General features: G+C 45.0%; 1 protein-coding gene across 4 annotated transcripts in view; it reads right to left on the bottom strand.

Annotated features, from left to right (window-relative positions):
* Nucleotides 1-25,373, bottom strand: part of mettl27 (methyltransferase like 27) — a 28,324-nt gene extending 2,951 nt beyond the window's left edge. The window contains exons 1-5 of one of the 4 annotated variants that reach the window (XM_068008083.1): nt 25,266-25,373; nt 12,536-12,656; nt 9,044-9,172; nt 1,997-2,132; nt 878-970 (exon numbers count right to left, since the gene is read on the bottom strand). In XM_068008083.1, coding sequence (XP_067864184.1) covers nt 878-970; nt 1,997-2,132; nt 9,044-9,172; nt 12,536-12,655 — 478 coding nt within the window. In that variant the 5' untranslated portion in view covers nt 12,656; nt 25,266-25,373. Of the gene's footprint in view, nt 1-877; nt 971-1,996; nt 2,133-9,043; nt 9,173-12,535; nt 12,657-24,839; nt 24,946-25,265 lie in introns of those variants that run through there. The other 3 variants (XM_068008084.1, XM_068008085.1, XM_068008086.1) reach the window with 3 other exon arrangements.
* Nucleotides 25,374-26,293: the final 920 nt, after the last annotated feature.

The following is a 26,293-nucleotide window of genomic DNA, read 5'->3' as shown; positions in this document are numbered from 1 at the left end:
GGCTTTCTTTATTGTGCATATTCTTTCAAGCTCTGATGGCAGGTTAGGCTGTAAAAGTGTTCATTTATCATCCCTGCTCAGTGATCAGCTGACTGGATCAGGGACACTGTAGTCAGGGAATGATTTTACAAGCATTGTCTAAAACAGAGGCATGCAAGGCAGAGACTGGGCTCCTGGGTTGAAAAGATAACAAATGTTATCCCAATAGCTCCCTGGCTTCTGTCATTAGACTGATACTGTTGCCAGAAGCTGAAACAAACTGATTCTTTTTCACATCAGTTTGGTACCTCAGCATTGTGTCCAGTGGCTAGCCAACATTAGTAACTCTCCCCAATTAGCACTGTGCTAGCTCACCAGTCACCATACATATTTGTCTTCTGTTGAACACTACATTTTGGACTAACATCTTAACGTGAGCACCGTGCCTTTGAACACAGTCAACTGAGGGTTCATGTCTGCTCAGCGCAATGCCCGGTAACTTGGCTAACATTGGTGCATCACTTAGGATTGTAGTTAGTGACCAAGCCACCAGTACCTACCCTCTGCTCAGTGGTCTGTTAGCAATCGGCAACTATTGGTAACTCAAGAGTCCAAGGTAAATGGAGTATATGCTGAATGTTGAACCTTAATGTGCCCAGATCAGCAGTACACTTTACAGTGACTGTATCAGGATCCCACCAGCACACAGTTTGAGTGAGTATCTGGTTTATGGCAGTTTGACTTACAAATTCAGTGATATACTAAGCACCCCACAAAACAAGGGAAAGACTGTCATGTCTTGCCACTCCTCTTTACTTGGTCAATCCCAACTTTTCAGTTTATATTTAGCTTCTGTTAGACTGTTAAGAGTTCAGGAAAAGACCTGAAATCTTCTTACCAGGCTTGGTAGCTCGATGGAGTTCAGGAAGGACAGTATATGGCACCTGTCCTTCACTTAGTGCCCCAACAATCACAACAGCATCATAACTGTCTGAAACAGAAAAATTTTCAAAAAAAAGATAATGCCAGACGACTATCTGTAAAATTTGGTCTTGCACAAGTGAACAGATAATAATCTCTTCCTTGGAGTGAGAAGACTTGTTTTGCATTAGAAATTAAAGCAAGAGTACTGGGTGGCACACTGAGGGACTTTGTAGTGCAGTAGGTTATCTCACTGTCACTTCTTTGTGTATATTAGTCTTTCACACACCCCTGTAAATGGATTGTTAAAAGTAGCAATATGTTTTCAGTCCATTATTTCAATTTAATTTGAAGTCATGTTGGACTGAACAGTCGAGTGCCCTCACAAATCCTTTCCATGTCTTTCATTTTCTCAACTTCTTCGTACAGCCAATGCCTCTTAATATTGAGTAAGGCTGTCATTTTTAACTGAATTGTTCTCCCCAGCATCACCATTCTATTGTCCTCTCTCTGGTAACTGTAATTGAAATGAATTAACATTTTTAACGCTACTCCGTTATACCGGCCACTGCATATAGCGGGCAAATTGCATCCGCACGAACGCGCCCGCCATAAAGGCTGGGGACTGTACCTCATCCAAGTGGATATTCTTCATGTGCAAACTTAGACAGTGAGTTTGAGCTACTTGACCACAGAGGGCAACATAAGGAGCCCAAATCTAACCTCACTTGACAAAAACATGGACAGACTGTCCAGCATGATCGGACCACTGGTTAATTTTTCTACTCCATAGCTCAGGGGGTATTGAGATCAATTGAAGCACCAAATGCTGTCCTGAACAGACTGGGAATCAAATCTGAGACCTTCTGAACTGCATAGAGATATTGATCACATATCATTCTATTCTGCTTCATGTCTTGTACAAAGTGATAGGGACAGTTTTGCATTCAAGACACTGTAAAATGACAATGTATTTAATCTAAGCAATTATTCAATTAGAAAACAATAGTACCAGATTTCTTCTTAGAAACACACTCAAAGATCAAAATAATTGCAGGTCTCAGGCAGTTACATGTTACTTTATCTGTTAAGTTACCTGAAGACGCTGGAAGCGACTCACTACCCAGTGTACATTTCTGGAGAGTTTGATACATTGATTTAGACTGTGCCAATTCCAACATTCCTTCACTGCCATCCACTCCATGAAAGTTACAGAATCCAAGTCTCTGTAACTAGACAAAAACAAAGATATGCAAAATACAGTTGTGCACAGGAAGCAATGATATTAGTGATTGGTTATACATCCAGCACTAAACGCAATTAGTAATGAGACTTACATCACGATTTGCAACCTGTCTGACAGATTTCTGTGACATGAATGACCCGTCCAACTCTTCCAATTATGGAGCAGGTGGTGTGCTATATTAGTGCAGACTTTTCAACATGACATGCACATCTGTGCTGTCCTGGTAGAAAGAACTTGCATTTATATAGTGCCTTTTGTGACCTCAGGACATCAGGACGTCCCAAAGCGCTTTACAGCCATTGAAGTATTTCTGAAGTGCAGTCACTGTTGAAATGTAGGAAACGCGGCAGCCAACTACAAGATCACGCAGCATTCATCAGAACAGGGGAAATCAAATCTGCGTCTTTCATTTAGTGGCAGTGTGTGTTGGCATTTCCACACATTGCAGCACATTAGAAAATGCATAATTAGTCCCATTTACGCCCAGTACACAAATGTATTTCACACATGATTATATGAAGCAGCTGCTGGTTAACAAATATATAAAGTAATATATTAGCTAACAGGTCAGAACTGCAAATAACTATAATTAAGTTGATTCAATGTATGGTCTCTAATGGAAGACATGGGAGGAATCTCACTACAATTCGGTCTGGAATGAAAGGGCTTAAAATGACATGAAGCTTAGAAGTAAAATGTACAACTTTCCCTCAAGTGGGACCAGCTCTCATATTGGTACATCTGTTATATGCACTGATTTTCAAAACTTCTTAATTATTAATAGAACCATAGAAAAGATACAGCATAGAAGGGGGCCATTCGGCACCATCGTGTCCGCGCCAGTTCAAAGAACAATCAGGTGCCCATTCTAATCCCACCTTTCAGCACCCGGTCCGTAGCCCTGCAGCTTACAGCACTTTAAAAGAGTTGAGGGTCCCTGCCTCTACCACCAATTTGGGCAGCGAATTCCATACACCCACCACCCTCTGGGTAAAAACGTTTTTCCTCATGTCCCCTCTAATCCTTCCGCCAATCAGTTTAAATCTATGTCCTCTAGTTCTTGAACTCTCTGCTATGGGAAACAGGTACTTCCTGTCTACTCTATCTAGGCCCCTCATAATTTTGTACACCTCAATCAAGTCTCCCCTCAGCCTCCTCTGCTGCAAGGTAAACAACTCCAGCCTATCCAACCTCTCCTCGTAGCTGCAATTTTCAAGCCCTGGCAACATTCTTGTAAATCTTCTCTGCACTCTCTCCAGAGCAATTACGTCCTTCCTGTAATGTGGTGACCAGAACTGCGCACAATAATCCAGCTGTGGCCTTACCAGCATTTTATACAGTTCCATCATTACATCCCTGCTTTTGTATTCTATACCTCGGCTAATAAGGGAGAGCATTCCGTATGTCTTCTTCACAACCTTATCTACCTGTACTGCCACCTTCAGGGACCTGTGCACATGCACGCCAAGGTCTCTCACTTCCTCTACCCTTTTCAATATATTCCCGTTTACTGCGTATTCCCTTTTATTGTTTGCCCTCCCTAAATGCATTACCTCACACTTCTCCGGGTTGAACTCCATTTGCCACTTTTCTGCCCTTTCCACCAACCCATCGATATCTTCTTGGAGTCTACAGCTATCCTCTTCACGATCAACTACACGGCCAATTTTTGTGTCGTCTGCAAATTTGCCAATCATGCCCCCTACATTCAAGTCTAAATCATTAATATATACCACAAACAGCAAGGGACCCAACACTGAGCCCTGTGGCACACCACTGGAAACAGATTTCCATTCGCCAAGACATGCATCGAATTTTACCCTTTGTTTCCTGTAACTGAGCCAATTTTGGATCCAATTCACCACATTTCCCTGTATCCCATGGGCTTTTACCTTTCTGACCAGTCTGCCATGTGGGACCTTGTCAAATGCCTTACTAAAATCCATGCAGACAACATCCACTGCACTACCCTCATCAATCCTCCTCGTCATTTCCTCAAAGAATTCAATCAGATTTGAAAGACATGACCTTCCCTGAACAAATCCATGCTGACTATCCCTGATTAAACCATGCCTTTCCAAGTGACAGTTTATCCTATCTCTCAGTATTGATTCTAATAGTTTGCCCACCACCGAGGTAAGACTGACCGGCCCATAATTGTTCGGCCTTTCCCTCGTACCCTTTTTAAACAATGGTACTATGTTTGCAGTCTTCCAGTCTTCCGGTATCTCCTCTGTATCTAGTGAGGATTGGAAAATGATCCTCAGAGCATCCGCTATTTCCTCTCTGGCTTCCTTCAATAGCCAAGGAAACAATCCATCCGGCCCTGGTGACCTATCAACTTTCAAGGATTCCAGTCCCTCTAGTACTTCCTCTCTCGTTATGTTTACCTTATCCAATATTTCACACCTCTCCTCTTTAACTACTACGTCCGGATCATCCCTTTCTGCTGTGAATACGGAGACAAAATATTCATTTAAAACCCTACCCACATCCTCTGCTTCTACACACAAGTTACCCGTATCACCCCTGATAGGTCTCACCTTTTCCTTAGCTATCCTCTTGTTCTTAATGTACTGATAAAACATCTTTGGGTTTTCTTTAATCTTACCAGCTAATATTTTATCAAGCCCTCTCAGTGCTTTCCTTATTTCCTTTTTTACGTCATCCCTGTACTTTCTATACTCCTCTAGGCTTTCTGCAGTATTTGTTTTTTTGTGACAGTCATAAGCTTTCTTTTTCTGCTTTATCTTGCCCCGTATACTTCTAGATAACCAGAGGGCTCTAAATTTGGCAGTGCCACCATTTTCTTTGAGGGGATGTGTCTGCATTGTACCTGTAGAATTTCACTTTTTAGTGCCTCCCACTGGCTTGCCAGATTTCTCCTCAAGTAGTTGTGCCCAGTCCACTTCTGCCAAATCACCTCTTAGTTCTGTAAAATTTGCCTTCCCCCAATTTAAAACGTTTACTCCTGATTTAACTCTGTCCTTTTCCATAATAATGCTAAAACTAACTGAATTGTGGTCACTATCCCCAATATGGTCACCCACTGTCACTTCACTCACTTGCCCATCTTCATTTCCCAGGACTAAATCTAGAATTGCATCCCCTCTTATTGGGCTTGTCACGTAGTGGCTAAGAAAGTTCTCCTGAACACCAATCAAGAATTTTGTGCCCTCTGTGCCCCTCACACTGTTTGAATCCCAGTTGATGTTAGGGTAGTTGAAGTCCCCTACTATTATTGCCCTCAGAAATTTTTGTTTTTCTATCTCCCTTTTGCTATTCGGGGGTATATTGTACACTCCTAGTAGTATGACTGCCCCTTTTTTCTTTCTTAGCTCAACCCATATGGCCTCGAATGATGATCCATTTAGTATATCATCCATTCTCACAACTGTAATTGATTCTTTAACCAATAATGCTACCCCCCCTCCTTTTTTATCACCCACTCTATCCTGCCTGAAAACTCAATATCCAGGGATAATATGCCAATTATCCCCCTCTTTAAGCCATATTCATATTAAGCCTTTATTCATCTTGATTTTTCTTTAAATCAGTGGAAATGTAATCTTTTGAGTTAATAACTTGGCATGCACACTTGTAACCAATACACAGTCTCCAAATCAGTATATTGTACACCCAGGTCAGGGGTATTTTGCTTAACTACCTGCTGTAATTCAACTCAGTTAATAGTTCAGTCATTCAGTGAAGCACAATTTACAAATTATAACCTGCACGAACATTCAAGTATCACATCGTTTCTAGTCCTATGAAAACTACATTTTTCAGATGTAGCAAGATACAGCGGACATCTGAGGAACAAAAGTCACTCACATTTAGAAACAGAAACAAAAATTCTAGAAATCTGTAAACAAAAATCCTATACATCAAAGAGCTTGATTGCTTGGTCAAAAAAGAAATTAAAACCCAAACCAAGTACAAGAATCTTCAGTGCAGTTCTTGTTCATAAGCTTTTAGCATTGTTAGCCTTTATTGGTAATTCGGTGTGTCAGAACACACGGCAAGCCACCTCTTGAGGAGAGCTTTAGTACTCTGATGTCAAGATTGCCAGGTCATTTACACAAGCTTTCAAGCTTTCCCGTGTGGTGAGTGTTTTGCAAACAGTGATACACTCCTCTCCAAAACAAAGTGTGAGCTACTCAAAAATAGTGCCATCATTGCAGAATTATTAGTATATATGCACAACAACTCACATTTATATAGTGCTTTTAGCATGGGAAAACGTCCCAAAGCATTTCATAGGAGTGTAATCAGACAAAATTTGACACAGCCAAATAAGCAGATATTAGGATGGGTGACTAAAAGAGTCTTAAATGAGGAAGGCGAGGCGGAGAGATTTAGGGAGGGAATTACAGAGTTTAGGCCCTGTAAGGCTGAAGGCACATCTGCCAATGGTGGGCCAAAGGGAGTGGGGGATGCACAAGAGGTCAGAGATGAAAGAACGCAGAGTTGATGGAAGGTTGTAGGACTAGAGGAGGTTACTGAGATAGGGGTGAGGCGATGGAAGGATTTGAACACAAGGATGAGAATTCTGAAATCAAGGTGTTGATGGACCGGGAGCCAATGTAGGTCAGCGAGCACAGAGGTGATGGGTGAGAGAGACTTGGGGCCCAATATTACCAGGGCGGCGATTGGGCGCATGGGTAACGTGCTCGGTGAAATCAGTCTGCCCTGAACGCAATCGCAGGCTGATTGGATCCACTTACCTCTTGTTCCGGGTTCCCCGCTGCTAAGCTGTGCAGCGGGCGGATTGCGAATGCGCAGTAAGGTCTGTCAGCTGGAGGAGCTCTATTTAAAGGGGCAGTCCTCCACTGACTGATGCTGCAAGAAATAGGAAAAATTACAGCATTGAGCAGCCCAGGGGGAAGGCTGCTCTCAGGTTTAATGATACCTCACTCCAGGTATTATTGGATGGGGTGAGGAGGAGGGGGAGGACAGAGATCTTCCCCCCGGCGGGCAGGAGGAAGCGGCCTGCCTCTGCCACCAAGAAGGCCTGGCTCGAGGTGGCAGAGGAGGTCACTTGCACCACCAACATATCGCGCACCTGCATACAGTGCAGGAGGCGCTGCAATGCCCCAAGTAGGTCAGCCAAAGTGAGTACACTTACTCTTTCCCCTACACTCCGTCTGCCACATCACTGCCCCCACCCCACATCTCCTTCTGCACTGCCAACACTACTCTGTCACATCACCCCTCATACCCACTCAAACCTCATCCTCATCTTACCTGCACTTACTCACCTTGCCCATACTCATCCCGCCACTACCGCTCAACCCAATCCTTATACAATCTCATGGCTCTACCTCATATTCACCCTCTCATGCATCTCTTTCACGGTCAGCCTCACTCAACCTGCCACTACCTGTGCTGCAGCCACAGGGCATGAATCACATATGTGCAGCAGGCAGCGTAAGGCAAACGTGTTGTGAGCATGAAAGGGATGTACAAGGCTGTTTGAGGGTTTGTCATGGTTTTTACTTATATTTAATTTCTGACCAACTCACATTACATATCATATTGGCACCACTACTGCCACGTCTTTGCGAATCTTGTCTGGTTTGTGCAATAATGCCCTTTCCTCAGGATCACAATGAAGACCCACAACTGATGCCACCCATTGTGTCACTGCAGAGTGGGTGTAGGTGTATTTGCAGGGCTCTTTTGTGCAGACGACTGAGTGACGTCGGCGATGTCCCCGGTGGCACCCTGGAAGGATGAGGAGGAGAAGTTGTTGAGGGCAGTGGTGACTTTGACAGCAACAGGTAAGATGATGATGCTCGGGCCAGCCGGGAGCAGCTCGGCATGAAGGAGGCTGCAGATGTCCACAACTCCATGTCGAGTGACTCTGAGCCTCTGTGTGCACTGCTGCTCAGAGAGGTCCAGGAAGCTGAGCCTCGGTCTGTGGACCCTGTAGCGAGAGTAGTGCCCTCTGCGACGCATCTCTCTCTGCGGATGCCCTCCCTCCTGCTGTGCAAGTGGATGTGTCACAGCACTGTGTTGTGGAGCTCCACGTATCAGAGGTGGACGGCGAGGCTGGTGATGCTGTTTGCCCTCCGAGGAGGTCATGACTGCAGCTACGGCGGCCCCCATCCGGAAGATGTACATCTGAGGGGGTCCGCAAGGTAGGTAAATGTGTCTGGACACCGGGGTAAGTGTGCAAGTTGGCGTATTTTATTGTTAGGAGGAGGGTGGTGGAGGCCAAACTTTGTCCAAAGTGACAGAGTGGCCTCCTGCAATGAGTGAGGGTCTCCCCCCCCACCTGTCAAATGGACCTTTGCAGCTGCCACAGGCTGATGGCTGCAACACGTCCATTTGAACTGGGAGTGTTTCCCCCAGTATGGGAAATAGTCCCAGTTGTTTGTAAAATCCCAACCCTCCTAAAATATCTCGTTAATCAGGTCTGTAAACGACCTGAAATACCAAAATAAATACTTGAAGTGGCACTCCGCTGGCTTTAATTGCCGGGGGGAGTCCCACATGCGGGGGCTACGCGCACATGTCAGCGCGTCTGTGGGAAACCCGGAAGTGGCGGGTTGGAGCCGGGCTCCCGACCCGCCCCGGGAATCCCCGATTTTCGGAGCCCCCCTGCCAGGAACGCACCCGATTGCGGGTGCTAAAATCGACCCCTTGGTGTGGGTTAGGATACGGGCACATTACTAGCATGTTATTATACAGATACAACATGTTATAAGTCAACAAGTACAAATTCAGAAACCTGATGCTTTTAGGGACCCTTCCCATGGTCTGAGTGATCCAGTTTGAAAACCTACGATCTACACTTCATGTTTACCTTTAACTGCAAATCAGAGGCAACCATGTAGTATATAAAGGAGGCATTTAAAAAAAACTGCTTCCTATTAATGACAATGTAACAACCTGTACAGCGACTAGCCCTGTCCCACAGGCTACGTCCAAGACCAGTGCTTGGTCTCGGTCTTCAGGCATTACTGCCGCTAGACACTCTGCAGCCAAAAGAGGAGCCTGGTAATCCAGAAATATCACATCCTGCAGGAGAAGCAATTGAAAAAGCAGTTAGTAACTTCAAGATTGGCTGCCTTCATCTGCAGCTATCCTTTCAGTTTATTTCTCATCCTTCCAGAATACCAACTTTACCATCTGTCCATTATAGCAGCTACCCATTTCTTAAATGAGTACAGAGCTCTGTTCTAAATCACCTTTCCTAGCAAATGATTTCAGCTGATCACCTTCTGTAAATATACCCTGATGTGTCCTTCACAATGCTGAACCTAGGCTTTCTATGTCCTGGCATATCTGAAAGTAATGTTTCAGGTTTACTTTCTCTATCCCGTTATGCATCTTACATATCTCAGCAGTCCCCAAGTCTCTTTCGAAGCTGACGAATCCTAGATTATCGAGATAGATAGATTATCACTTATTCTCCCTGGCACCATAGATCAGCTTGGTTACGCTCCTCTACATTGCTTTAGAGCCTACATGTCCTCCTTATGTTGTCGTGACCAGAACTCTATGCAATATTCTAAAAGTGGCTTAATCAGGGCACTCACTGTACATGACTCCTAAGCATTTGAATTCAATTAATTTGTCAATATAACAAATCACCTTATTTGCATTTGCTTTGTTTATTGTTTTTTCACATTCTTTGGACACAGTGAGTGGCAAGTCAAAGCACCCCAGGTCTTGTTCAGCTTCCCTCTTGGCAAGTCCTATCCAGTACATATACCTATATATTACCTCCAATGTACAACATAGGCATTTGCTCGTATTGAACTTCATTTGCTGCTGACCCACTTAGGTGCAAACTCAATGGATTTCTCCAACATCCTGACTGCTTCCTCTGAGTTCACAGTCCCTCATTAACTTGGTGTCACCCATGAGTTTATTTTGAATGTTGCTGGCATTCATTATCTATATTTTTTTTAAAAACGGTGAGTGGGTTGCAAAATTCCATCTAAAAATGCACTGAAAACTAATAACCTGGAACGTTAACTCTGTTTCTCTCTTCACAGATGCTCCCTGACCTGCTGAGTGTTTCCAGCATTTTCTGTTTTTATTTGAAAACTCTTATGTTGGGTCAATGAGAAAAACGATTTTAAAATAGTGTTAATATTTACTTGCAGTAACTGCTACACTTGCACTGTGATTGGCATTTACAGTGTTAAATGCAAGTCATGGTAACGTCAGGTCCAAAGTCCATCACTGGTACTGTGTTTTGGCTGTGAGTCACAATACAGTTCCAGTACAAAGACAAAAAAAATGGCAGATGCTGGAAATCCGAAACAAAAACAGAAAATGTTGGAAACACTCAGCAGGTCAGGCAGCAGATGTAAAAAAGGAAGACTGTTGATGTATCAGGCATAGCCCTTCCTCAGAACAATGACAGATGATGCCCGACTTGCTGGGTGTTTCCAGCATTTTTAGTTTTTGTTCTATTAAAAAGACAATGGGTGGCAGCGCAGGAATATCTCAACGCTCAACTTTCACCATCACGTTGAGCGCTTTGTGAAGTATTTTATTGAACTCTACTAATTTTGTTGTAAAAATAGAACGTAATCTTAAACCTTAAAATAAAATTAGTATTCACTTTAATATGAAACCAAAAGCAGCCACCACACAAAACAGATTCACCAATTTCCACCCATCCACACAGTACTTTTAGAATATAACCAATGTGACTTTAAAATGGAAACTGAATTACGACTGTGCATCCTGGTCCAATTACACTCCGCCCTCTAACCCCACTTCACCTAAAGACTACATTTGGTTTTGACTTCCTGTGTGCTGCCAGTTGGCACGGGACAGGCTGTGGACGGGGATCAGTGGAGAGAGGGAAAGATTCTGGGCTTCGTATTGCAGGGAGATTTTTTCTGCTCCCCCCACAGGAGATCAACTAGTAATATATTAAAATCAGTACCTGGGATACGCTTTCCTTTGAAAAATGTGATGTAAACATTCCAATGCTGATTCTCAAGTGACCCAAAGTTAGTTGTGGGGGGAGCAGGAATAATCTCCCTGAAATGAGAAGCCCAGGCTCTTGCTGTCTCTCCACCGCTCCCTGTCCACAGCCGTCCTGTGCCAACATCGGCTGTACCCTACACATTTTCAGGTCACTCTCAGGCCCAGCTGTAACCTCTTTCCTGCCACCAGGCAGTGTTTACCTGGTCTTGGTTGGCGCTGGCCTCCTCCCGCTTGTTTTCTGTTGCTCCTTGATGTCTGACGGTCAGCCACACCCGCTATCACAACTTGCTCCGTGCCACTCAGTGGCCTTTTGGATTGGGTCTTGGCACGTCAGTTCCTATTCCCACTTTTCCTGCTACTTTACCACCTTTCATATTTCAGGTCAGGTTTGCGGGTAGGGAGGGGTGGGGAAGAAAGGGAATGGAGGTGAGGGATGCACATCATGGGGTGGAGGGGCATGTTAAGAAGTCAGGGAGCGAGGAATGTTGGGGGGTGCAGGGAAGAGAGGCCACAGGGACATGTAAGAAGGCAGGGGGCAGAGAGCATGTTGGGGACAGAGGGGAATATTAATGGGGGCAAGGGTAATGTTAGGAGGGAAGAACAAAGATATGGGGCAATGGGAGGAGAGGGACATTTTAGGGATTGTCAAGGAGGAGGACATTAGGGAGTTGGGGTACTGGAATGTTGCTGGAAGTGGGATGTTAGAGGGTGAAGGGGCACACATGTATGTTAGGGGTCACATGCAGCTGTTAGGGAAGGCAGGGGACAGAGTGGGATGTTGGGGAAGACAGGTAGATTGGGGAAGGGGCAGAGTATAATGCTGGGGGAGAATTCAATGGGGTCAAGAGGAGAGGCGAAGGGAGGAATGGAGCTCAGGGGAAAGGATGCAATGGGAGCAACAGGGTAGGGATGCGAGGCGACACGGGCGTGACAAGGATGTTAGAATAGAAGGGATGAGGGGAAATGGCAAGGGACGTGGGGCTTAGGAAGCAGGCAAAGGGCAAGAAGATTAGAGCTGGATCCTCTTCACGTTGCTTTCTGGTACCACTGGAAAATGTGTCATGTTCCTCCCTTCCCTGTCACATCATCCACCACCTCACACACGAAAGCAAAGAAAGAAAATAGCAGAAGATGACGCAGAGACGAGAAAAGACCAAGAGAAGTGGATAGTGAAGGAAGCAGAACAGAAAGCGAGAGAAGAGGAGACATAAATAGAGAAGCAGCAATACAAAGGTGATAAGAGATAGGTGAAGAATAGACTTTATGCTATGACTTACTGCGAGCAATGCCATGGGAAATCTAATAGTATTACATTTAATTTGAGTCTTTGGCACCTTGATGTACCTATCTGGTTGTACGATACTATTGCAACCAACAGTCCATGACACCTTCCCTTTCTTGATAAGTGACATTGTTCCTTTGTTGCATTACCTGTTCATAGAGATCAGACCAGCTATCATAAAAGGACATTTTGTCTTCAACTGTGGACTCTTTATGAGCAGAGAGAATAGTTCTCTGTACATCTGCAAACGTTCTTGGATTGGCTGCCATTCTGGAAATAAAACAGAGAGCTGCTCAGAAACTATTCCTTCATTTCACTTTCCACGAACTGAGCAGCAATTTCATTTCATTGAAACCAGGTTATGTACATATTGTAAACACATTAGTTGCATACTGTAAATATAGGCCATTTTGCAATGAAATGTATGGAGAATTGGACTGCTTGCAGAATTCAAATCCTAGTCATTTTTCACTTTAAATAATTATACTTAGGAATAGTATTTATTCTCATATTCTCTACAGGATAAACAATTAAGCAAGCAAACAATTTGGCTTAAAACCACAAATATCTCCAGAAAAGTTCAGATTTATATAAAATTGAAAAGAAATCAAACAGGTATATTTGTATATCTATGTTGCATAATTTCAATTTGTAAATGATATGAGAAAGCAAGGAATATCGTGGTGCAAACAAAACAGAAATGAATACTATGTATTCTGACATACTGTAGCAAAATAGTGCATTACAGCAGATTAACAAAGACTGTTAATGGCAGAAGAGACCTACTGAAGACATATCCTAGGTATTTCAAAACTGCAGAAGCTAAGAAATGATGCAATACAGAAGAAATTTGAATGAACAATGTAGTACTAGACTGAATCACCAAAATGCAACTTAGATAGTTTGGACATGCAAGCAAAAAATCCTGACAACAGATTGGCGAAGACTTCATATGCAGAAGTAACAAAATTGAGAGGAAGAGCATGAAAATACTGGTTGGACTATACCAAGGAGGATATATTAGGGCCAATTTTGTGTAAGTTGTTAATTTTACATCTGATGGCACAACGCATTGATTTTTTTTAAAGCAAAAATCACATAACCTAACCATCAGTTTATTTTATGTAAACTGATAGAAGAGTTCTAAATAATTAACATATTTGCTAAGTGGGTTTCATTGGGAGCTCTCCCAATGAAACCGACTTAGCAAATACAGTACTCCCAAAAACCACAGGGTAGCATAAAATGGGAAAAGCCATTCAGTCTTACTCCTATTCCAATTTGAATGAAATCCCTGATTCTTTTAGCAAAAATATTTGTCTAGCCCCATGGCTTCACTATTCAGTCATTTCCTTCAGCCCAGGGCCCCACATAAACAGCAACAACCATGTCCTGTGGAGTGTTTGATCATCACAATCCATCCCGACAACCACAAATTCTATTCCAAAACAGTTATTGGGAGAGCTCCAAATATCCAGACAGCACAACCTGGTGTAAGTGGCTTGTTAGGATTATCCCAATCTGCAGGCCTGTACGGCGTCGTCGTCTATAATTAGTCATCTCTTCAAAGAATTGTCAAATACTGTTTGTCTTTAACAAATCCATGCTGACTGTCCTTGATTAAACCATACATTTCTAAATGTTTACTAATTTTCTCTCAAATTGTGGCTTCTAAGAGTTTGCCCACAATTAGACTAACTGGTCTATAGTTACTTATTTTGCCCTTCTCTCACTTCTTGAATAAAGATCTTATTCTCGATTCCCATGACAATTTGCATATTTAAGGATTGAAAAATTGTGACAAGAGCCTCTGCTATCTTTTCTCGGACTTCTTTCAATAGCCCTGGATGCACGTCATCAGGGCTCGACGACATTCTACCTTGAGTTCAGCTAATTTATTTTGAGGATTACTCTCTTTTCTACAGTTATCTCTAAAAATCATTCTATATTCTCCTCAATTCTATATTCTCACTTCCACCATCATTTGTAAAAACTGATGCAAAATACGTGATATCTCTGCCATACATTCATCCTCCATAATTACACTCCCTCTTTGTATACTGAGCCATCCTACTGCCTCTTTAATTGTTCTTTCACATTTTATATGCTTATCAAAACTTGTAATATTTCCTTTTATATTATCTGCTAGTCTTTTTTCATATTCTCTATTAGCCCTTCTACTCTCCCTTTTCACCTCCCCACTATACTTAAGATTTTCTTTAGTATTGTTAGCCTTAATTTTATCATATGCTTCCCTTTTAAGTTTTAATCTCTCTATTTGTCCATGGAACTCTATTCTTTGATATATCCCCTTTGGGAATATATTTATTTTGTACTCTATCCATCCCATATTTGAAGATTTTCCACTGATAATCCTTTGACCTGTTTTCTGCCCAGTTAAAATGGGCCACAACTTTGCTGTTTCCCAGTCCAGTACTCTTGTCTTTGACTCTTCATTATTTTTTTCATTCAACCTATGTTGTGGTCGCTATTTCCCAATTGTTCTCCTACTGTCACATCAGTTATTTACCGTACTTCATTTCCCAGAACTAAATCAAGCAATGTTCTTTCCTTGTTGGACGAGAGATCTACTGACTTGGGAAGCAGTCTTGGATGCATTCTAAACCACAAGTATTACTTTTACCCCAGTCTATTTGTGATATCCAATCACCCAATATTATTGTCTTGTAGCTCTTACACAGTTCTCTGAACAGTCTACAGATTTCCTCCTCTACCTCATCTCCACTGTTTGGTGGCCTACAATGCACACCAAGAATTGTAATTTTCCTTTCCTATTTCTTTATTCTATCCATATGAATTTTGTCTTAATGCAATCCTTCAGGACATCATTATGTTCTAGTACTATGATAGAATCTTTTATTAACACTACCATCCCACCCCTTTTTTCCCCCTTCCTAACTTCTGAAAATATTATAAAACAGGAATATTATGTTCCCAGTCCTGTCCAAATTTAAGCCAGGTCTCCGTTATAACTACTATATCATAACCATCCATAGCTATTAATGCTTCTAATGCTCCAATTTTGTTTTGAATGCTTTGTACATTCACATACATATCACTCAGTCCTGACTTCAATTTTTTTTGGAATGTTGATACATTATTTTTCTTCCTGGTTTTCTCTTAACTTTTTTGATATCCCTTGCCCAATCTACAATAATGTTTTCATCTTTCACTACCTCAAAGCCTTTCTTCACCTTTCTCCACTGATAATATTTTCTCACTATTTATTTAAGCTAAGACTTCTACTTCTACTCCAACAGTTTTATCAATCCTTCACTAGTCTCAAACTTGACGTTCCCCATCTCAAAAGAGGTGAGATGAAGTAAGATGGGATGAGGCTCATGTGGAGCAAAAACACACGACCTGTTGGGCAGAATGGCCCGTTTCTGAGCTGTAAAATTCTACGTAATGCCAAGTTAGTTTAAATCCTCTCCCATTGCTCTATTTATCCTCTCTGTAAGGATGGTGCCATTTTGGTTTAAGTCAAGGCTGTCCCTTTGGTATAGCCTTCCTTTGTTTCAGAACTCACTCCAATGCCCCATATGATCTCTTCCCTCCTGCACCATCCAAACAGACATGCATTGATCTTTCTAACTTTCTTCTTAACCTGTCCAGCAGGCGCACATGAAGCAATCCAGAGATTGCCAACCTTGAGGTCTTGCTTTTCAATCTAGATCCTAACTCCTTAAAGTCCCTCTGTGCAAAACTTCAAATGTACTTCTATCTACTTCGTTGGGTCCAACATGGATCCCAGAAGTTTATCTAACTGTTCCATGATGTCCTTCACCCTGGCACCAGGGAAGCAACATACCATTTGGGAGTCCCAGCCAAAACTGCAAAAAAGGCCATCTATTCTCCTGACTATAGAATCTCCCTGACAGTGGTTAAGTGAGTGGGCAAGAAGGTGGCAGATGGAATATAATGTGGGGAAATGTGAAATTATCCACTTTGGTAAGAATAATAGAAAAGTAAAATATTTTTTAAAAGGTGAGAGACTAAGAAATGTTGGTATTCAGAGGTATTTGGGTGTCCTTGGACACAAATCACAGAAAGTTAACATGCAGATACAGCAAGCAATTAGGAAGGCAAATGTATACTAGCCTTTATTGCAAGGGGTTTGGAGTATAAGAGTAAGGAGGTCTTGCTGCACCTGGAATACTGTGTACAGTTTTGGTTTCCTTACCTAAGGAAGGATATACTTGCCTTAGAGGGGGTGCAACGAAGGTTCACTAGATTGATTCCTGGGATGAAAGGGTTGTCCAATGAAGGGATGAAAGGGTTGTCCAATGAAGAGAGATTGAGTAAAATGGGCCTACGTTCTCTGGAGTTTTGAAGAATGAGTGGTGATCTCATTGAAACATATAAAATTCTTAAAAGGCTTGACAGGGTAGATGCTGAGAAGCTGTTTCTCCTAGCTGGAGAGCTAGGGGTCATAGTCTTAAGATAAGGGGTCAGCCATTTAGGACTGAGAGAAGAAATTTCTTCACTCAGAGGATTGTGAATCTCTACCCCAGAGGGCTGTGGATGCTCAGTCATTGAGTATATTCAAGACTGAGATCAATGGATATTTGGACACTAAGTGAATCAAGGGATATGGGGATAGAGTGGGAAAATGGAGTTGAGGTTGAAGATCAGCCATGATCTTACTGAATGGCGGAGCAGACTCCAGGGGCCGTATGGCCTACTCGTGCTCCTATTTCTTATGTTCTCCCACTACCACTCTCCTATTCTGGTAGTTTACCTGCTTCTCTCCCTTTCCTCCAGGTAGTCTCTTGCTTAATGGTGCCACAATGTTGCTCAGGACCACTGTCCTTTGAATCACTGTCCACCACTAAAGGCATGATTTTATCATGCCGGTGGGAGGAGAGTGGGGGAGCGGGATTTTCGGGTGTGAAACCCGGAAGGGAAGTAGGCGTGTCCAACCTTAATGAGACCAATGCTTCAGGGTTTCGCCTCCTTTCCTTTCCGCCTCCCTCCCCTCCTTTCCCTGGCTCTGTACTTGCTTAAAAACTTTAACTCTTTAACATCTTCCAGTTCTGACAAAAGGTCTTTGACCTGAAACATTGGGCTCAATATTAGCGGGGCGGTGGGTTCTCAGCCGGGGGTCGACTGGACGAGTGGGTAACGCGCCCAGTGACATCGGGGTGTTCCGCACGCAATTGCAGCTTGATTGAAGGTACTTACCTGTGCTTCCGGGTTTCCCGCTGGTAAGCTGCGCAGCAGGCGGACTGCGCATGCGCAGCATAGGCTGTCACCTGGAGGAGCCCTATTTAAAGGGGCAGTCCTCCACTGACTGATGCTGCAGAAAATAGGAAAAATTACAACATGGAGCAGCCAAAGGGGAAGGCTGCTCCCAGGTTTAATGATGCCTCACTCCAGGTTTAATTGGATGGGGTGAGGAGGAGGGGGAGGACAGAGATCTTCCCCCCGGCGGGCGGGAGGAAGCGGCCTGCCTCTGCCACCAAGAAGGCCTGGCTCGAGGTGGCAGAGGAGGTCACCTGCACCACCAACATATCGCACACCTGCATACAGTGCAGGAGGTGCTTCAATCACCCAAGTAGGTCAGCTGAAGTGAGTACACTTACTCATTTCCCTACGCTCCGTCTGCCACATCACCGCTCCGAACCCACATCTCCTTCTGCACTGCCAACACTACTCTGTCACATCACCCCTCACACCCACTCAAACCTCATCCTCATCTTACCTGCACTTACTCACCTCGCCAGTACTCATCTCGTCACTACCACTCAACCCAATCCTCATACAATCTCATGGCTCTATCTCATACGCACCCTCTCATGCATCTCTTTCACGGTCAGCCTCATTCAACCTGCCACTACCTGTGCTGCAGCCACAGGGCATGCATCACATATGTGCAGTAGGAAGCGTAAGGCAAACGTGTCGTGAGCATGAAGGGGATGCACAAGGGTGTTTGAGGGTTTGTCATGGTTTTTACTTATATTTAATCTCTGATCAACTCACATTACATATTATATTGTCACCACTACTGCCACGTCTTTGCGAATCTTGTCTGGTTTGTGCAATAATGCCCTTTCCTGAAGATCACTATGAAGACCCACAACTGATGCCACCCATTGTGTCATTGCAGAGTGGGTGTAGGTGTATTTGCAGGGCTCTTTTGTGCAGACGACTGAGAGACGTCGGCGATGTCCCCGGTGGTACCCAGGAAAGATGCGGAGGAGAAGTTGTTGAGGGCAGTGGTGACTTTGACAGCGACAGGTAAGAAGATGGTGCTGGGGCCAGCCGGGAGCAGCTCGGCATGAAGGAGGCTGCAGATGTCCACGACTACATGTCGAGTGACTCCGAGCCTCCATGTGCACTGCTGCTCAGAGAGGTCCAGGAAGCTGAGCCACGGTCTGTAGACCCTGTGGCGAGGGTAGTGCCCTCTGCGACGCATCTCTCTCTCTGCAGTTGCCCTCCCTCCTGCTGTGCAGGTGGATGTGTCACAGCACTGTGTTGTGGAGCTCCACGTGTCAGAGGTGGACAGCGTGGCCGGTGATACTGTTCGCCCTCCGAGGAGGTCATGACTGCAGCTACGGCGGCCCCCATCCGGAAGATGTACATCTGAGGGGGTCCGCAAGGTAGGTAAATGCGTTTGGACACCGGGGTAAGTGTGCAAGTTGGTGAATTTTATTGTTAGGAGGAGGGTGGTGAAGGCCAAACTTTGTCCAAAGTGACAGAGTGGCCTCCTGCAATGAGTGAGGGTCTCCCCCCACCAACCTGTCAAATGGACCTTTGCAGCTGCCACTGGCTGATGGCTGCTACACGTCCATTTGAACTGGGAGTGTTTCTCCCAGTATGGGAAACAGTCTCAGTTAATTTCAAAGTCCCAGCCCTCCTAAAATATCAGATCAATCAGGTCTGTAAACCACCTGAAGTACCTGTTTAAGTACTTTAAGTGGCACCCCGCCGGCTTTAATTGCTGGCGAGAGTCCCACATGCAGGGGCTGCGCGTGCATGTCAGCGCGTCACTGGGGAACCCGGAAGTGGGCGGGTTGGAGCCGGGCTCCAAACGCGCCCCGGGAATCCCCGATTTTCGCAGCCACCCCGCCACGAGCGCACATGATTGCGGGTGCGAAAATCGAGCCAATTAACTCTGTTTCTATCTCCACAGATGCTGCCTTGCTTGCTGAGCTTTTCCAATATTTTCAGTTTTTCTTTCACTATTCTAGCTCCTTTTTTAAAAATTCGTTCGTGGGATGTGGGCGTCGCTGGCGAGGCCGGCATTTATTGCCCATCCCTAATTGCCCTTGAGAAGGTGGTGGTGAGCAGCCATCTTGAACCGCTGCAGTCAGTGTGGTGAAGGTTCTCCCACAGTGCTGTTAGGAAGGGAGTTCCAGGATTTTGACCCAGCGACGATGAAGGAACGGCGATATATTTCCAAGTCGGGATGGTGTGTGACTTGGAGGGGAACATGCAGGTAGCATTGTTCCTATGTGCCTGCTGCTCCTGTCCTTCTAGGTGTTAGAGGTCGCGGGCTTGGGAGGTGCTGTCGAAGAAGCCTTGGAGAGTTGCTGCAGTGCATCCTGTGGATGGTACACACTGCAGCCACAGTGCGCCGGTGGTGAAGGGAGTGAATGTTCAGGGTGGTGGATGGGGTGCAAATCAAGCGGGCTGCTTTGTCCTGGATGGTGTCGAGTTTCTCGAGTGTTGATGGAACTGCACTCATCCAGGCAAGTGGAGAGTATTCCATCACACTCCTGACTTGTGCCTTGTAGACGGTGGAAAGGCTTTGGGGAGTCAGGAGGTGAGTAACTCGCCGCAGAATACCCAGCCTCTGACCTGCTCTTGTAGCCACGGTATTTATATGGCTGGTCCAGTTAAGTTTCTGGTCAATGGTGACCCCCAGGATGTTGATGGTGGGGGATTCGGCAATGGTAATGCCGTTGAATGTCAAGGGGAGGTGGTTGGACACTCTCTTGTTGGAGATGGTCATTGCCTGGCACTTGTCTGGCGCGAATGTTACTTGCCACTTATCAGTCCAAGCCTGGATGTTGTCCAGGTCTTGCTGCATGCGGGCACGGACTGCTTCATTATCTGAGGGGTTGCGAATGGAACTGAACACTGTGCAATCATCAGCGAACATCCCCATTTCTGACCTTATGATGGAGGGAAGGTCATTGATGAAGCAGCTGAAGATGGTTAGGCCTAGGACTCTGCCCTGAGGAACTCCTGCAGCAATGCCCTGGGGCTGAGATGATTGGCCTCCAACAACCACTACCATCTTCCTTTGTGCTAGGTATGACTCCAGCCACTGGAGAGTTTTCCCCCTGATTCCCATTGACTTCAATTTTACTCTGGCTCCTTGGTGCCACACTTGGTCAAATGCTGCCTTGATGTCAAGGGCAGTCACTCTTACCTCACCTCTGGAATTCAGCTCTTTTGTCCATGTTTGGACCAAGGCTATAATGAGGTCTGGTGCCAAGCGGTCCTGGCGGAACCCAAACTGAGCATGTGAGCAGGTTATTGATGAGTAAGTGCCGCTTGATAGCACTGTCGACGACACCTTCCATCACTTTGCTGATGATTGAGAGTAGACTGATGGGGTGGTAATTGGCCCGTTTGGATTTGTCCTGCATTTTGTGGACAGGACATACCTGGGCAATTTTCCACATTGTCGGGTATGCCAGTGTTGTAGCTGCACTGGAACAGCTTGGCTAGAGATGCAGCTCGTTCTGGAGCACAAGACTTCAGCACTACAGCCGGGATGTTGTCGGGGCCCATAGCCTTTGCTGTATCCAATGCACTCAGCCGTTTCTTGATATCACCTGGAGTGAATCGAATTGGCTGAAGACTGGCTTCTGTGATGGTGGGGATATCGGGAGGAGGCCGAGATGGATCGTCCACTTGGCATTTCTGGCTGAAGATGGTTGCAAACGCTTCCGCCTTATCTTTTGCACTCACCTGCTGGACTCTGCCATCATTGAGGATGGGGATGTTTACATAGCCTCCTCCTCCCATTTGTTGTTTAATTGTCCACCACCATTCACGACTGGATGTGGCAGGACTGCAGAGCTTTGATCTGATCCGTTGGTTGTGGAATCACTTAGCTCTGTCTATAGCATGTTGCTTCCGCTGTTTAGCATGCATGTAGTCCTGAGTTGTAGCTTCACCAGGTTGGCACCTCATTTTTAGGTACGCCTGGTGCTGCTCCTGGCATGCTCTTCTGCGCTCCTCATTGAACCAGGGTTGATCCCTGGCTTGTTGGTAATGGTAGAGTGAGGAATATGCTGGGCTATGAGGTTACAGATTGCGCTGGAATACAATTCTGCTGCTGCTGATGGCCCACAGCACCTCATGGATGCCCAGTTTTGAGCTGCTCGATCTGTTCTGAATCTATCCCATTTAGCACGGTGGTAGTGCCACACAAGATGATGGACGTTGTTCCCAGTGTGAAGACGGGACTTGGTCTCCACAAGGACTGCGCGGTGGTCACTCCTACCAATACTGTCATGGACAGATGAATTTGCGACAGGTCGACTGGTGAGGACGAGGTCAAGTAAGTTTTTCCCTTATGTTGGTTCGCTCACCACCTGCCACAGGCCCAGTCTGGCAGCTATGTCCTTCAGGACTCGGCCAGCTCGGTCAGTTGTGGTGCTATTGAGCCACTCTTGGTGATGGACATTGAAGTCCCCCACCCAGAGTACATTCTGTGTCCTTGCTACCCTCAGTGCTTCCTCCAAGTGGTGTTCAACATGATTCATCAGCTGGGGGAGGACAGTAGGTGATAATCAGCAGGAGGTTTCCTTGCCCATGTTTGACCTGATGCCATGAGATTTCATGGGGTCCGGAGTCAATGTTGAGGACGCCCAGGGCCACTCCCTCCTGACTATATATCACTGTTCCGCCACCTCTGGTGGGTCTGTCCTGCCGGTGGGACAGGACATACCCAGGGATGGTGATGGAAGAGTCTGGGACATTGGCTGAGAGGTATGATTCTGTGAGTATGGCTATGTCAGGCTGTTGCTTGACTTGTCTATGGGGCAGCTCTTCCAATTTTGGCACAAGTCCCCAGATGTTCGTGAGGAGGACTTTTCCGGGTCAAATGGGCTTGGTTTGCCTTTGTCGTGTCTGGTGCCTAGTGGTCCGATGCCGGGTGGTCCGTCCGGTTTTATTCTTATCGTGACTTTTTTTAGCAAGATTTTACAACTGAGTGGCTTGCTAGGCCATTTCAGAGGGCAATTAAGAATCAACCACATTGCTGTGGGTCTGGAGTCACATATAGGTCAGATCTGGTAAGGACGGCAGGTTTCCTTCCTTAAAGGACATTCGTGAACCAGATGGGTTTTTACGACAATCCGGTAGTTTCATGGCCACCATTACTGATATTAGTATTTTAATTCCAGATTTTATTTAATTAATTGAATTTAATTAATTGAATTTAAATTCCCCAGCTGTCGTGGAGGGATTTGAACTCATGACTCCGGATCATTAGTCCAGGACTCTGGATTACTAGTTCAGTAACATAACCACTATGCTACCATACCCTTCTCCTCAATTGAACACCCCACACTTATCACCCACCCATTTCGCTTTCAAAGTCCATATCGTAAAAATTGAAGAGCAAGCTTGGCTCAGTTGGCAGCATTCTCACCCGAGTCAGAAGGTTGTGCGTTCAAGCCTCATTCGAGGACTTGAGCGCATAAACTAGGCTGATACTGTAGGTACTGCACAATTAGAGGTGTCAACTGTTGGACATTAAATCAAGGCTCCGATGGCCTACTAAAGTAGTTCACATAGGCACTAAAGATCCTGTGGCACTATGCAGAGAAGAGTAGAGAAATCCAGTATTCTGCATAATGTTGTTCGCTCAACCAACACTACTAAAAGTCATTCATCTCAATTCTTATTTGTGGGACCTTGCTGCGCACAAAATAGGTACTATGTTTGCATACATAACAGTGACCACACTTCAGAGTAATTCATTACATATGAAGGGACTGTTTCCAAGATATGATTATGTGCAATTTTTTTCTTCACCATTCGTACCAGGTCGCTGGCAAATTCCTCACTGAAATATTTTCCCTATCTTCCATATTTGCATCTGGTTATTCCTCATCCTCAATAACATGAACACCTAAATTCCCCCTGTTCCCTCTCTTATTTCTTCTGCCTCCTGCTCTCATTCAATCTCGCTCCCTACATTTTCCACCCCCTTAACCTCACATTAAGCAAGGCCTTGCCACCTCCAAGGTCTCTAGCATTGACAAGGGCACCTCTTACTAATTTCCTTTGCCATCCATATTTCCATGCCTACAGACCCTCTACCATCACCCCCCACTGTGGCAAAAACTATTCCTTAGTTACCCATTATCTTCAATGTCCCTCTCCTCTACCCGTCCACAACACCAATACTTCTGTCAAACCTACTCAACAGCTGTTTTGTTTCAGTTTTCGAAGCCCTCGTCTCCATCAGATTCCTCACGGTGTTTCATCTCCACGGTACCATCTGGTGCAACACTCATCTGGGTGTCCTTAAACACACATGGCACACAACCAGCATGGTCGTCCATCACCATATCTGGCTTGCCCACCTCAAAGAGCATTAGTTCTCTCACTTTGTAGCCAAATCCTTTCAATATTCTCGGGCAACTTCAAACCCCTCTTCTCCAATACAAACTGTCTGCTTCAACCTCCCTCCCCTGCTTTCTCCATCCAGCTGCAAGGATATCATAGATTTCATCATCTGTAACATTGAGGCTACATCCACTCAGTTGCCTCAGTCTTTAACTACACCATCGCCCTTTCCAACCTCGCAATACTTCATAGCTTCACCCTTATCTCCACCCAGACCACATTAGACTCATCTTTCTCACCTGCAACCTTGACCTCCTCTTGATCCAGCTCCTGACATTCAACTACCCTGCCTTGCCCAAAGCTCACTCATATAGGTGAAAGGAATGGGGGTGGGGGTTGGTGCTGGAAGAGGCGCAGGTTCAGAGCGCCAACTAAGTTCACATGCAAATAAGTAGGGAATAGGAGTCCTTAACTTACATGAGCTGTGGCAGAAACTCCACATTTTAGCCTTGATTTCATCCCCCTTCTTGCTCGGCATGAACTGGATGGCGTGCAACTTGAGCATCCCACTAGACTGAGCTGAGTTTCAATCCCCATATCTAGTTCAAAATCCATCAAAGCTTTTGTCATCTCCAGGCTCGCTACTTGCCAATACTGTCCATGTTAATTTCCCGAGCTCTATCCTACATGAACAAATGCTTACATTCTATCCCATATTTGGTAGGTTTCACTTACCCATCATTCTGGCCTCAATAATCGCCATTGGCTCCCCGTTTCTCAGGAAAACGGCCTCAAAATCCCTGTCTACAAATCCCTCCATACCCTAACCATTCTCCCGCTCAGTAAGGGCCTGACCTCCCCCCCTCTCACAAAACCGCTTGACGCTCGCGCTACCTTTCAAATCTTCGCGTTCAGGCGCGCGAGTCTAACCGCCGTCCGCAATCGGGCCCTTCCTCCAGTCGCCATAACAGTCACTGTACTTTGAGCAGTGGATCAAAGTCGTGCTCGAGCACTCCATGTACTGCCGCATTCTAACCCTGAAAAAAACCTCCACCTCACAAATTACTGTAACCGCTGCGTAAAGTGCAAGTCTGCTACAGAAACAAATTGTCATTTGATACAACTTCAGCTTCAAAACAACGTGTGCACAACAGCGCGCACTTTCCACCGCTGTCAATAGCAGGATTTGCTAACTGCGCAAATAACATTTTACGGTAAGGTTTACGATAAAATCACTATTAGCACAGAAATACATCGTGGAAAAGTTTGTTCAACACTTCCCCAGTCTTGAAAGAGTAATCATAAACAGAGAATTACGACCTTTCAATCTCCTTTGTCTCCCAGCAGCCCGTTCATTTGGAAAGACGCCATTCTTTTTCTGAAGAATGTGCTAATGGATAGGCAGGACTGCCGACCATAGGAACGCCTGTAAGAGTCAAGATTCGGCCAAGCCTTTAAGGTGAGAGGTGTAATAAAAGAAAAAAAAAATCTGGATTTAGAGTTAGTACAAGCCTCCAGAAGCTTTAGTTGTCACAGAGTGTCACACATTAATGCAATTGATAATCAAAAGCAACAACAACTTGCATTTATATAGTACTTTTAACATAGTAAAATGCCCCAAGGCATTTCACAGCAGTGTAATCAAATAAAATTTGACACTGAGCCACATAAGCAGGTATTAGGACAGGTGACTAAAAGCTTGGTCCAAGAGGTAGGTTTTAAGGAGTGTCTTAAAGGAGGAGAGTGAGGCAGAGCAGTTTAGAGAGGGCATTCCAGAGCTTAGGGCCTAGGCAGCTGAAGGCACGGCCTCCAGTGGTGGAGCGATTAAAATCGGGGATGCATCAGAGGCAAGAATTGGAGGAGCGTAGAGATCGCATAGGGCTGGAGGAGGTTACAGAGATGGGGAGGGGCGAGGCCATGGAGGGATTTGAAAACAAGGATGAGAATTTTAAAATCGAGGCATTCCCGGACTGGGAGTCAATATAGGACAGCGAGCACAGGGGTGATGGGAGAATGGGATTTGGTGCATGTTAGGATATATGCAGCAGAGTTTTGGATAAGCTCAAGTTTATGGAGGAAATTAGAGATGCATGTAACAAGGGTACTACTGTAATGGGTGACTTTAATCTACATATAGACTGGCCAAATCAAATTAGCAATAATACTGTGGAGGATGAATTCCTGGAGTGTGTACGAGATGGTTTTTAGACCAGTACATTGAGGAGCCAACTAGAGAACAGTCTATCCTAGATTGGGTATTGTGCAATGAGAAGGGGTTAATTAATAATCTTGTTGTGCGGGGTCCTTTAGGGAAGAGTGACCATAACATGATAGAGTTCTTCATTAAG

Source organism: Heptranchias perlo, chromosome 28 (genome assembly GCF_035084215.1).
Source record: "Heptranchias perlo isolate sHepPer1 chromosome 28, sHepPer1.hap1, whole genome shotgun sequence".
In the NCBI taxonomy this organism is placed as follows: domain Eukaryota; kingdom Metazoa; phylum Chordata; class Chondrichthyes; order Hexanchiformes; family Hexanchidae; genus Heptranchias; species Heptranchias perlo.
Note: the sequence above shows the minus strand (reverse complement) of the source record. Positions and strands in the feature narration are given on the sequence as shown.